Source organism: Geotrypetes seraphini, chromosome 8 (genome assembly GCF_902459505.1).
Source record: "Geotrypetes seraphini chromosome 8, aGeoSer1.1, whole genome shotgun sequence".
Taxonomy (NCBI): Eukaryota; Metazoa; Chordata; class Amphibia; order Gymnophiona; family Dermophiidae; genus Geotrypetes; species Geotrypetes seraphini.
The window spans coordinates 181,613,643-181,626,684 of NC_047091.1; the positions used below are offsets into that span (position 1 = coordinate 181,613,643).

At 44.7% G+C, this 13,042-nt stretch overlaps 1 protein-coding gene across 2 annotated transcripts in view; it reads right to left on the reverse strand.

The window, feature by feature from the left end:
- EWSR1 (EWS RNA binding protein 1) overlaps positions 1–13,042 on the reverse strand; it is a 217,481-nt gene that overhangs the window by 60,903 nt on the left and 143,536 nt on the right. For both annotated transcript variants that reach the window (XM_033956837.1, XM_033956836.1), the window contains exon 10: positions 12,829–12,861. In XM_033956837.1, coding sequence (XP_033812728.1) covers positions 12,829–12,861 — 33 coding nt within the window. The remainder of the gene's footprint in view (positions 1–12,828; positions 12,862–13,042) is intronic.

Genomic DNA, 13,042 nt, shown 5'->3' on the forward strand with positions numbered 1-13,042 from the left:
ACATGACAAAACACTAACCAACGCATAACTTTAAAACAGGATGTGATCTCCAGAGCCCTTTTGATGGGAAAAAAGCCATCCTCACCAACTGGCTCTCCTGTGGTCCCCCGTCATATGCACAATGGAGATCCCTAATGATAGTGCACGCAACACTGGAGAGACGCATGGTGGGAGACTTGACTCTTGGCCCGGGTCACAAATTTTGTCAGGTGTGGGAGCACTTCTGGCAGGACCTCACACCGCGTGCTTGCAGTAGACTTTTGAATCTTTAAGATTTTATTCCCACTCTCAGCTGTTGGACTGGCCATGGATTCTTGGGGAGGGGAGGGGGGGATGGGAGGAGAACTGATTATATTGTTGAAAATGTTATTTCCTGAATGGTACTACTGTTTGTATTTGCTTCTTACTGCTGGAATAATAAAAATCATTTAAACATAAAACAGGATGTGACAGACAAAAACTTTTCAGATTTAGTTAGCATGTGGCCCTTGACAAGGTACAGGTGACAGAACTCCAATAGCAAAATGTTGTTCCTGGTCCATGTCAGTATTGTGGTGGGAAACATAATAATCAACAGGAGGCAGTCCAGGAGATGTTCTTGACACTGTAGGAGAGAAGTGCTGTCTGGAGGTTAGAATTTGAGGAAAGCTCATCCGACGTCTGTGGTACTGATCTGATGAGGATGAAGATGTGTGTTGATGTTTCGACCTAGAACATCAATGCATTGAAGGGGAATGTTGATGTTTCGATGAAGAACCTCGATGTTGATGAATCGATGATCTGATGCAGAAGTGGCAGTAATACTGTGTGGCCCTGACGTGCTATGCTCAGGCTGGATCAGTACTTCGGGAGTCGATGTAAGCAGCAATGTGTAACGCAGCTTGAGAATATCGCAGAGCTCCCTTTGCAGGAAATCCTGCAGTTGCTCCCTGAAGACCTGCCCCAGTATTGTTGGCTCAGAAGCCAATACCATTGGTGCTGCAGTGTGTCAATGGCTGAGTGTTTGAGATTTACCAAAACCTTCAGAATGAGAGGGATTGGTAGAAAAGCATATAGAACTTGTGTGACCAATCCAGCGGAAACGCATCCGCTTCCAGACAAGGAGGAGAATATTGTCTGGAGCAGAATTGAGGCAACTTGTGGTTGTGTGGAGAAGTAAACATATCTGAGGAGTCCTCCCTAAAGGGAGATGTGGTGTAAGACTGGAGTTGAGAGTTCACTCATTTGGCCGAAGAAATCTGCTGAGGAGTGTTATTTTAGGGTGCTGTATTGTTTGTTCCAACAACAGTTACATCACTGTGGCGAGATAGCCTGGGCATAAATATTTTGGGGAACACTGCGGTTGGTGGTGTAGACATATACAGGGGTACTGGACAGAGATCATGCAGTATGTGAGAGATAGCCTGGGCATAAATATTTTGGGGAACACTGCAGCATATGTTTTGATGGTGTAGACATATGCAGGAGTACTGGACATCTTGCAGTATGTGAGAGAGCCTGGGAATAAGCAACTTGAACGAAGCAACTGGTATTAGACCTTCCTGGGGCTTCTAAACATATGACAGGGGAGGCAGGGACAATTGTGTCATAAACTGAGCCTCTTAGTCTGGAAAGGAATCCTTAAGAGTTTGACATCTCCAGAGCCCCCTTCTTACTGGCGACAGCGAACTGATCTCCATTAACTGGCATGCTGGGAGGCTACAGATGCGAGGGGATCTCAAAAAGGTCAAACACTTCTTGAAGATCTAGGATTCCTATATCAGAAGCTTGAACCCAAGGGGTAACACTTTTCTGCTGAATAAACTGGAGCTATAGGAAGGGAGGGACCTTGATGGGAGATGGTTGGTTGGGTGTTGTTAATATACTGTTCTTGCTGGGAGTGGGATTGGCAGATATGGCTATGTTGGATTAGGCTTACATAGTTATTTCAAGGTGGTCTCATAGGGAATTTTTTTTGGGGGGGTGGCATTCTTTACATTTCCAACTGATTCATACATCTTTTGAGTACAGGACAGAGTACATTAAGGGGGTTCAAAGAGGGATTGGACAAGTTCCTGAAGGATACGGGGATTGAGGGATATAGAGGTAGAGATAGGGCCATGAAAGGGTATAGATAGAAGAAAAATGGGGATTAAAGGGTTTTAGGCAAAGGATTACTTACAGGTCATGGACCTGATGGGCCGCCGCGGGAGCGGACTGTTGGGTGCGATGGACCCCTGGTCTGATCCAGCAGAGGCAACTTCTTATGTTCTTTCCTTTTAGCGCTTAGAAGTTTAGCTTTGGAATGTATCCTCTTTCTGGTGAGGGGGGTGGGTTGTTGGGGTATAATATAACAAAAATTTCTGATGACTAGTTCTTCTGCAAATGCTGTTGCTGAGTGGCTGTATCTTGCATTGTATGGTATATTTGTTGCTGTTTTATGTTTGAAAATAAATATCAGCACATTAAGCCCACCCCCCAAACATCCTTCAAGCACAGCTGCATGGAACATCATCATACTATCTTACACAATTTTGGCAGCACAGTGTCCACCTATGACTGAAAAGATCACCATGAAAAAAACCTGTCAATGGAAGATTAGGTACTTACCTTGATAATCTTCCTAGTACATAGAAACATCATTATTAAACACGCGAGTTCTGTACCTCTGATTGCAAGATTTGGTGTAAAGAGCCTCATCTACATTTTTCTGCTCTATTTCCCCTCACTCTGGGCTGTCCAACTCCTCAGTTTGTATCAAAGTGTTGGAGTTCTGAAAGATACCCCCCATGGTCTCTTCAAAGACATGAACTCCCCTGTCCTTGACCTTGTAAGACAGAGGAAAGAAACAAAATACCTGTTAATACCGACGTGTCTGAGACAGGAAGTAAGCTAATAAAACATTTAACAGGGAGGGCATCAAGCAAGATGTGTCTATCTACTAGAAAGATTATCAAATTAAATACATAATCTTCTCTTTCGGTGCGACAAGCACATCATTCTTGAACATGTGGGACTGATGGCAATAATAGTATTAAGCAGGATATAACCCAATATGTGACACCCCTTGCCTTTCCATGGGGAAACTGTTACAATCTGAGTACCAGGCAAGAGATGGGAGTAGTTACCACTGTGGGTTAGAGCTCTGGAGACAATATGCTGAAACCTTACGACTAATGTGTGGTGGAATCCAAGAAAGCAGACAAGATACTAGGAGTTATTAGAAAAGGGATAGTAAACAAGACTAAGAATGTATTACTCAATGGTGCGACCTCACCTTGAGTATTGCGTTTCATAATTGGTTTGTTTTTATCAGGATATGTATGGACTCCTGATGCAGGCGTTTCAACCGAAACACGTTACGTGTCAAGTCCCATGACTTGTCAGATATTTTTATGACTGATTGACTCATTAATTTGAATTGTACTTCTGGTTGCTATTAAAGTTTGAAGACCTAGTTAAGCACTGGAATGTGTTGCCAGAGAATGTAGTTAATGTAGCTGGTTTTAAAAAAGGTTTGGACAAGTTTCTGAAGGAAAGCCCATAAACTGCTGTTGAGACAGACATGGGAGAAGCTACTGCTTGCCCTGGATCGATAGTCAAAAAGTAGTGCTTGCCTGAGGTCCCAAAAGCCTTGTGATAAACAAAGTTTTTTCGTTTAATGAATCAGTGAAAGTCAGCAGCCTCAGTGTGAGATTGTAAGCTCCACGCACTGCTACGCAAGCAGGGCTATTGCTTCCAAATAAGCTGGCAACTTTCAGTTCACTAGCCGCACACCATTACAGGAGCGCTCACGTGTGCATAGTGCAACAAAAGGTGCCATAAAGTGTTAATGATCACACACAAAGTTCAATAATTTCACAAGGCTTGTAGAACCCCTGTTTTAATGCCAAAACCCGCAGATCCAGGGCATAAACAAGTCACAGAATCAATGTGATTTGAGCTCCAAGTACTTAGCTTGATGTATGGAAGTCATATTCAAGGGAGCTCATACGGTTACAGGATTCGCCGTAATGTAGTTCTTGAAAAGCAATCCTTGGTCCACACAGTTCCTACCAGGCACTGTTTCAGGGCCAACGGCCCCTTCTTCAGGAATCGGACTACAATTGAAAAAGCCACCACAAGTCAGAGCAATCTACAAGTTGGCTAGGCAAACAGTTGCCTAGCCAACTTATAGATTGCTCTGACCTGTGGTGGCTCCAAAAATCTGGACATATCTGGGTGGTATGAAACATGAAAAAGACCTGCTATCTATACTTTGAGGGAGCCAACCGCCAGGCCTTTTAAAAGCTCCTCTTGAAGGAATGCTAGAACCAAAGAATTCAGAGCTGTGACCGTGTCCTCACTCTTCTCTGCACACCAGCTCTGAAAACACTTTCAGGCCTTTGCATAGGCAGCCAATGTTGTCTTCTCTTTGAACCTAAGGAGAGTGGCAATAACCACTTCCGAATAGCATTGCACATTAAGGCTGCACACTCAGAGCCATGCCGTAATACCAAAGTGTTCTGATCCTCCAGGGAGATTGGGCCTTGTGGGACTATCCCCAGATAGCAAGGTAGTCAGACCCTGGTCCCTCTTTAGACGCACCAGGTCTGGTAATACCACTGATGCCTCAGCCAGTTCAGTGCAACTACCACCACCAACCTCTGGTGCGACAACATTCTCAACAGAACTCTGCCTATCATGGGCCACGGAGGAAACACTTACATAAGTCCTGCCTTTGGTCTCAGTTGTACTAGGGTGTCCAAGTTGGCACTTACTGACTCGTATCTTTGGCTGGAGAAAAGAGCCGTTTTCTTGTTCATCATTATCACCATCAGATCGAACATCAGGTGCCCACAACTCACAATGCTGTCCAATACCTCCAACCAATTCTCTGAGGTCTATAGTCTGCTGGCTGAGAAAAATCCATCTGCACATTGTCCACTCTTGCTAAATGTGCTGCCAAGAGAGCCAACAGATGAATCTCCACCTAATGAAGCAATAGTTGGTCTCCAAGCATAGAGGAACACTCTTGGTATCTCTCTGCTGATTGACAGACAATGTAATGGCAGTAGCCTAAGAAAAGTCATACCGCTTTGTCCTGTAGAGCGCTTCTGAGTGCCAGTAGCAACAGGCAGATGGCTCAGTTCCAACCGGTTATCGACCATTTCCTCTGCGAGGGGTTCCAACGTCCCTGCACTGGATGCTTCTCGCAATGAGTTCCCCAACTGTATAGGCTGGAATCAAGTCAAAATCACCCATGTGGCGATATGAAGCGGCACTCCCCTTGATTGTGGCTTCAGCCACCAGTTCAGACTGCAATGCGCTTCTGCTGTCCAGGGTGGAGGCATCTGCAATGCACCCATATGTGGGAGGTCGCAAATGATGTTATCCAAATAGAATTGCTGGATATGCGGACTATAAATTTTTAAATAAACGTGCTCTCGCCCAAGGAACTATGCCTAGAGTTGCTACCATGGACCCTAGCACGTGCAAATAATGCCAAGCTGTTGGTGGACTGTCCCGAAATTCCCTGATCTGGCGTGTCAGCTTCTCTGCAGGCTTCTGGGAGAAAATCCATTTTCCTTCATATTGAAATGAATGCCCAGAAACTGTCTTGGCAACAGGTGATTTTTGGACGTTTATAACAGTCCAAACTCTGCAGAAACTGGATCACATGCTCCACTGCTGTTCTTTCTTGGGATTTGGATTGAACTCAGATCAGAATCATCCAGGTAAGGATGCACCTGAATCTCCTTCTTGTGGAGGTGTGCTGCTAATATGACCATCACCTTGGTAAAGGTTTGCAACGCCGTGGCCAGTCCAAACAGAACGGCCATAAGAACATAAGAAGTTGCCCCCGCTGAGTCAGACCAGAGGTCCATCTTGCTCAGCGGTCCGCTCCCGCAGCGGCCTATCAGGCCTAGTGCCTGAACAGTGGTCCCTGATTAATTTTGTAACTTACCTCTAATCCCATCCCTATAATCTACCTTTACTCTTATCTGTACCCCTCAATCCCTTTGTCTTCCAAGTACCTATCCAAAGCTTCTTTGAACCCCTATAGCGTGCTCCTGTTTATCACATCCTCTGGTAGCACGTTCCATGTATCCACCACCCTCTGTGTGAATAAGAACTTCCTGGCGTTTGTTCTAAACCTCTCCCCTTTCAATTTCTCTGAGTGCCCCCTTGTACTTATTGATCCCCTTAATTTGAAAAATCTGTCCCTGTCTATTTTTTCTATGCCCTTCATGATCTTGAAGGTTTCTATCATGTCTCCATGGCCAAGAATTGAAAGTGCTGCTTCAGAATATGGAACCTCAAGAAATTCCTGTGATCTTGAAAAATGGGGGATATGCAGTTAAGCCTCTGTCAAATCCAAATCCAGAGAGGCAAGAAATTGCTCGGGCACCACCAAGGCAATGACCGACCTTACCTTTTCTATATGGAAGAGCAGTACTTGAGGGCAGCCTTGATTGATGAAGTCCAGAATCGGCCTCCATTCCTCCAAGTTTTTTGGGCATGATAAAGTACATGGAGTATCTGCCTAAGCCCGATTCTTTATTCGGAACGACTTCTATGGCTGTCAGATCTAATAGCTTCTTTACTGTTGCTAGGACTCTGATGACCGCTTTCTCTGGATTTCTCGCTGGAGAATGCACAAATAGGTTCAAAAGGGGACAAATATCTCAAGCTTGTCCCCTCCTGGATAATTTCCAGTACCTAGAAATCTGAGGTGATCCTTGCCCATACCTCCCAATAAGTTGACAACCTTCCTCCTATACTTGGAGGTATAGCTCCTGACCTGACATAACTACTATTTGGGGGCCACTGTGGAGCAGATCCTGATGACTGGGGACACATGGCACCCTAAAATCTGTCACAAGCCTTGAATAGATATATAGACTGAATTTCCTCCCAAGAACTGGCGAAAGCACTTAGAACAGGAGTGCCCAAAAGGTCGATCGTTAAGGCTATGAGAGTTGATCGCTGAGCCCATCCTGAGCTCCGTGATACTTGCGTTGCCTTTGCATTCTACCTGCTTCTCCATGGATATTTGCTTTCCCAATGCAGTAAAAGAAGCGCCGGGCCAACCTGCTTCCTCCCCTCCACCAATTCTGACATCAGAGAGGAAGTTCCGAGCCTGCCAAATCACTGCCTGGCTGGTCCGGAACTTCCTCTCAGAAGTCAGAATTGACGTCTGGTAGAAGGTTGGTTGGCCCAACGCTTCTATTTACCGCGTCGGGAAGCAGAGACAGCTCACAACTCGGCGGCGGGCAGCTTGAGGGCCTGCTCTCCGATGGCAGCAGCGGCTTGAGGGAGGGCAGGGAGAAAAAAGAAAGGGGGCATGGGGAGAGAAAGACAGAAAGAAAGGGGGCACGGGGAGAGAAAGACAGAAAGAAAGGGGGCACGGGGAGAGAAAGACAGAAAGAAAGGGGGCATGGGGAGAGAAAGAATGAAGGGAAACAGAAAGAAAGAAGGGGGCAGGGAGAAAGAAAGGGGAGGGGCAGGGAGAGAAGAAGAAAAAGTTGGGGGAGGGAATGAGGTCTGGAGGAGAGGAAGCATACAGGAGGCTGAAAGAAGGGAAGAAATATTGGATGCACAGGCAGAAGAAGAAAGTGCAACCAGAGACTCATGAAATCACCAAAGGTAGGAAAAATGATTTTATTTTCAATTTAGTGATCAAAATGTGTCTGTTTTGAGAATTTATATCTGCAGTCTATATTTTGCACTATGGCCCCTTTTACTAAACTGCAATAGCAGTTTTTAGTACAGGGAACCTATGAGCGTCAAGAGCAGCGCGAGGCATTCAGCACAGCTCCCTGTGCTAAAAACCGCTAATGTGGTTTAGTAAAAAGGGAGGGGCTATATTTGTCTATTTTGTTACCGAGGTGACATTGCATAAAGTCATCTGCTTTGACCTCTTTGAAAAAACCCCGGAATATAAATGATGATTAACATTTTCTCTGCATACAGTGTGCTTTATGTTTTTTAAACTTTTATTGTTGGTAGATCATTTTGACTTGGTCATTTTAAAAGTAGCTTGCAAGCCCAAAAATTGTGGGCACCCCTTTCCTAGAGCCACAAAAATTACCTTGACTTGACCCCCTAGAGGCCTTTGGCCTGCTGTCTAGTAAAGACTTTGGTTTACGATCCTGCACGCAGGCCATTAGATCTTCAAGACCCATACCTAAAGAATATAAAACTGCTAGAGAGGATGCAGAGACGAACAACGAAGCTAGTGAAAGGTATGGAGAACCTGGACTACGAGGTACGGCTTAGGAGACTGGGGTTGTTCTCCCTTGAGAAGAGGAGATGAGGGGATCTGATCGAGACTTTCAAAATACTGAAAGGATTCGACAAAATGGAGCAAGGAAAGCAGTTATTTACAATGTCCAATGTGACACGGACAAGAGGACAGACTGAAGCTGAGGGGGGACAGGTCCAGGACAAATATCAGGAAGTTCTGTTTCCCGCAGTGAGTGGTGGACACCTGGAATGCTCTCCCAGAGGAAGTAATTGCAGAATCCACCGTTCTAGGAAGCACACAGTGATATGGGGACTAAAACTATGCCAGGGTACACCTGGCGGGGCCTTCGCGTGTGCGGATCACCAGACTTGATGGACCCAGGGTCTGATCCGGAGATGGCAATTCTTATGTTCTTCTGTACCAAAGAGCAATTGACCTTTAAAATACAATTTGCTCAGAGCATTGTCAGCCAGTTAGTGACATGATCTAATGTTTAAAAAATGGAAGAATATCCTCAAGGATGAATCGCCCACCCACTGTCTGATGCAAAGCATTATATGGGTGGAAATAGCATAAGCAAAGAACTTGCACTGTACAATCTATTTAGGGTCCTGAGCATCCGTCACATAATTACTCATTATTAATACATTCCACAGTTTATCTTAATTGTCAAATGAGAATTAACTCAGCTGAAAAGATCCTTGAAACTATATCAAATTATCAAGTTTACTATAGTTTGATATAGTTTCAAGGATTTTTTTCAGCAGAGCTGATTCTCATTTGACAATTAAGATAAACTGTAGAATGTATTGATATAGTGTACTTTGCCCTGAATATTACACCAAGTTATTTTTGAATGCAGGCAAGTGTTATTAAAACACAACTTTTCTGATACATAATCTACTCCTGATATAACAGGGGATCTGCATTCACCATTTCTGGAGCATGCCTTAACCTCGAATGGTAAGCACATACGATGCTGCTGCTGTCGCTTACAACCCCAAAGCCGTGGCCTCAAACTGTCTCTTAATGACAAAGTCCAGCGAGTGGTCCTGCCCATCTTTTAATACCACTCTCCTTTCATTAGGGAGAGAGGTATGCTTGGTAACCTGCGCCACCAGGGAATCTACCTTTGGAAACTCAGCATCCATCAGGTAAAGTGTTGTCTTGGCCTTAGCCACCCAAAAGTGCCCCTCTGGGACTTCCCAATGGTCTGTTAGCATATTGGTAACGTATGGATGGGAGGGAAAGCATATGGTCTGAGTTTTGGAAGAGGTCTGAGGATCTATCTTTAATTCTTTGAGAGACATGACAATTATCTCCAAATGTGCAGAGGGCTTAAACAGCCTGCGCACAATCAGGTCCTCTTTGAGATCCAGGACTGCCACCTAGAACCTGGCCCCTCCAGGCAAAATGCAGAATGTTGAAGTATTGAGGACCCAGACTGGGAAAGTAAAGATATAGCTTCAGAAACCACTTCATCCCTGACCTCTTCTGACTGTACCCCCATATCTTGTGAAAGGCTCTACTATGGGGAAATTGTGCTCTGAGGGGGAATCCCTGGCACTACCAATATTGTGACCCCTGATGAGTTACTGCGATCACTGTAATTCAAGTAGACTTCATACATTATACTAGAATTCTAGAGCAAAGAATGGAACAGGATGCCCTGGAGGACTCTTGTAGATGCTCCTGTGATCTACTTTTGGGGGTCTAACAGCAGATGTGTGGTTATGCTTTGCTGAGGATGCACTTTCACCACCTCCTAGGTCCAGCCAAGATGTCTGACCTGGATATCTAGCCATTTGGGACCCCATATCACCAAAGAGACTACAGGCAGCTAAGCCAATGGCTCCCACCCCTCGCACGGCACTTGGGACATGGATGGTCCTCAGCCCGCCATTAAGCACAAATCTAGCATGAATCCTGGGTATCTTGGCCTGAGGAATCCATCTAGATTGACTGAGCCAAATCAAGGTGTTTTGAGGTGCACAAAGGCTTTTATTTCAAAATCAGGAAATCCAAGATGGTTGCTGTGTCAGGGATTTTAGTGCCAAAAATGTCCTGTGAAAGCTAAGAGATCAAAAAAATGTCTGGGAACCCTGGTCCTTAGCCCCAGAAACCTTTATCAATCACTTTGAGATCCCCTTGATTTCTCTCAGACTGTAGCAGTCTAAACTCATTGTGCCATGCTGGGGCTGTAACTGCAGCCAGAGAATTTCTGCCTCAGACAAGCCTATAAATCCGGACAGCTTGTTTCTTCAGACTGTTCCTCAGTCCCAACAGCTGGAATGAGACCTCAGACCTCTGCTGGAACTCGGCATGCAGTTGGGAAGATGAAACCCAGTCAGCATCTGTAATTGGTGTAAAACCACCACAGGGACATGCAACCTGCGCTCAAGCTCTCTGTGGACAAAGCCTGGATCGAGCCTTGCTCCCAAGGGTACGGTCCCTGAGCTGCTGAACTGGTAGTGCTGGATGACCAAGCAGGTGCCCTACCAAAACAGGATGCTTCTTGGCTATAGACTACTGCCCACAGTGTGTGTTCTCTTGCAGCCTAAGGAATCCCGAAAATGGGATACTCTGCAGCACCAAAAAGCCCATTAAACTAAAGAAAAATAAATATGAGCAGAACAGATGGGCTCCTACTATCTCATGTATAGAGTAAATCTAAGGAACTGGAAGACAGCCTAGAGTGAGGCGAGGCGGAGCAGAAAAATGTAAATGAGGCTCTTTACGTCAGATCTTTCAGAGTTATACAACCCATACGTTTCAAGTATGATGTGCCTATCACACTAAAATATAGCTTTTATACCAGTAAATGTCAAAGGTTGGGTTTCCTCAAACATCTGGTGACCCTGACATGACCTTTTTTTTTTTTTTTTAAAGAGGACTGTCCGGGTGCCCAGTGGAATTTCCAAAACCTGGCAGTTTGTTTGGGTTTTGGAAGGCCCCAAGTTCGAGGCCATGTCTGGAGGGCCTCTGCCCATGCATTGACATGTCACACTCATACGTGCAGAATAGTAACAAAACCCAAAAATGGGAGATGCAAAAACACTGGCCATTTTCTGCTCTGCCAAACTGTTGTAGCCTGACGATTTGGGGGCTACAGCTCAGCTCAGCCGTTCCTGAAGAAGGGGGTGTTCACCCCCGAAACGGAGTCCCGTAGGACGAACTGGTTATCTGCTGGCTGCGTTATCCACAGAGAAGCTAAGTACTTCCAGTTGGCTTTTGCACAGTTGGATTTGGACGTTTGAACTTTATGTTCGAGCCCCTTGGATAAGGGGTAGAAACAATCTTATCTGTAGAGTGTTTTTGATTAAGTTTTTCACCTTCAGCACTTTTTTTGTGTGTTATTTATCACTAAAAATTCCACAGAGAGCCCGGGGATGTTTGGGTGTAAGCCAGTGACAGCCATTACTTCTGGGGGCTCCCGGAGGGAGGCTGTGTAACTGAGGGCTCTCTTAATTTTAAACATTCGAAACTATCTTACTCAGTTTTCTGAGTGTCAGCAGAATAACCACTCTACAGATTGTCTCTCCCCCGTATCTAGTTCCATTTCTTGGGGTTTTGGGAGATCTGTTCTCTTCACACTCATACGTGCAACATCACGATGATGTCTGCACATATGCATAGGTCCTCCAGGCATGGCCACTAGCTTGGGGAAGGAGACACAATGTTTGTATGGGTATAGGGCCAGGTAACTTTTTTTTTAAAGAGGAAATCCCAACATGTTTATCCCAACCCTAATTGTAAGATTCAGCTTCAATAACTGATGTCTGCAAACTGAGCACTAACAGGTTTAATGTGGGACTTGACATGTCACCAAGCTGCCTAAATTAAATCTTAGCGTTGCATGCTGTGACCAAGAAAGGCACAGTGCAAGAATGTCTGCCGTAAGTTTCACGAGGCTTGCAGAGTTTTTGTACCACATAGCTTAAACCTAAGGAGAGCTGCGAGTGGGCTAATGGGAACAGAAACACTCGTTCAGGCTCATGTGTGGAAGGGAAAAACCATAGGTGGCAGTACAGCTCCCAATGAAGTAAAGGGGGGATAAAGGAAAAAAAAAATCCAAAGTGGATTCTTTCTGCAGATGGTTCAAGGCCACAGGAAGACAACCCACGTGTCTAGAATGACACCTATTGCACTGGAAATAAAGATAGAATTCCCATTCCCCTCATATGTAGGTATCAGTGACTAGTATGGGGCTGACAGCAGAATAGGCTATTGGCCTCTACAGATTTAAGAGCCTGATTTATTAAGATGTGGTAAGAATCTCTGCGGCTTAGGAGCTTTGGTGGTCCCTGGTAAAAAGAGGAGGGGAGGAGACTACAAAAATCTCAGAAGCTGGCTCCTAAATTCAAAAGAAAACTATCATGACCATTCTGAAACCTTAGGACAACTAGATTAATTCTGTAATAGATATTCAGTGAACGATAAGGTATTTCCTGTTATATGGTTTAAACACCCCTAGTGCTCCAATACATAAACAGAAGACTCCAAATTGATCAAACCACGCCACATTCCTTTTTCATAAGGATGCATGGTTTAAAAAAAGGATGCAAAGATCAAAACTATTCAGCATATAAATAAATAAATGACCTTTAAGTGAAACTTACCAAGATCCATGTCTGGTATATCATCCAGGAGTCCTGTGAGCCGGGAAAATCATAGAAGACACTGTTAGTATATGTATATATTTTGTGTGGGCTGCAAATTCACAAAATCATTAAAATTTATCTACTTACAACCACCATTAGATGGTGTTTGCTGTTAAAACTCAATGACCTGAGCTGCAGTAAACCAGCAGCAACAAGGGCTTAACACCTTTTA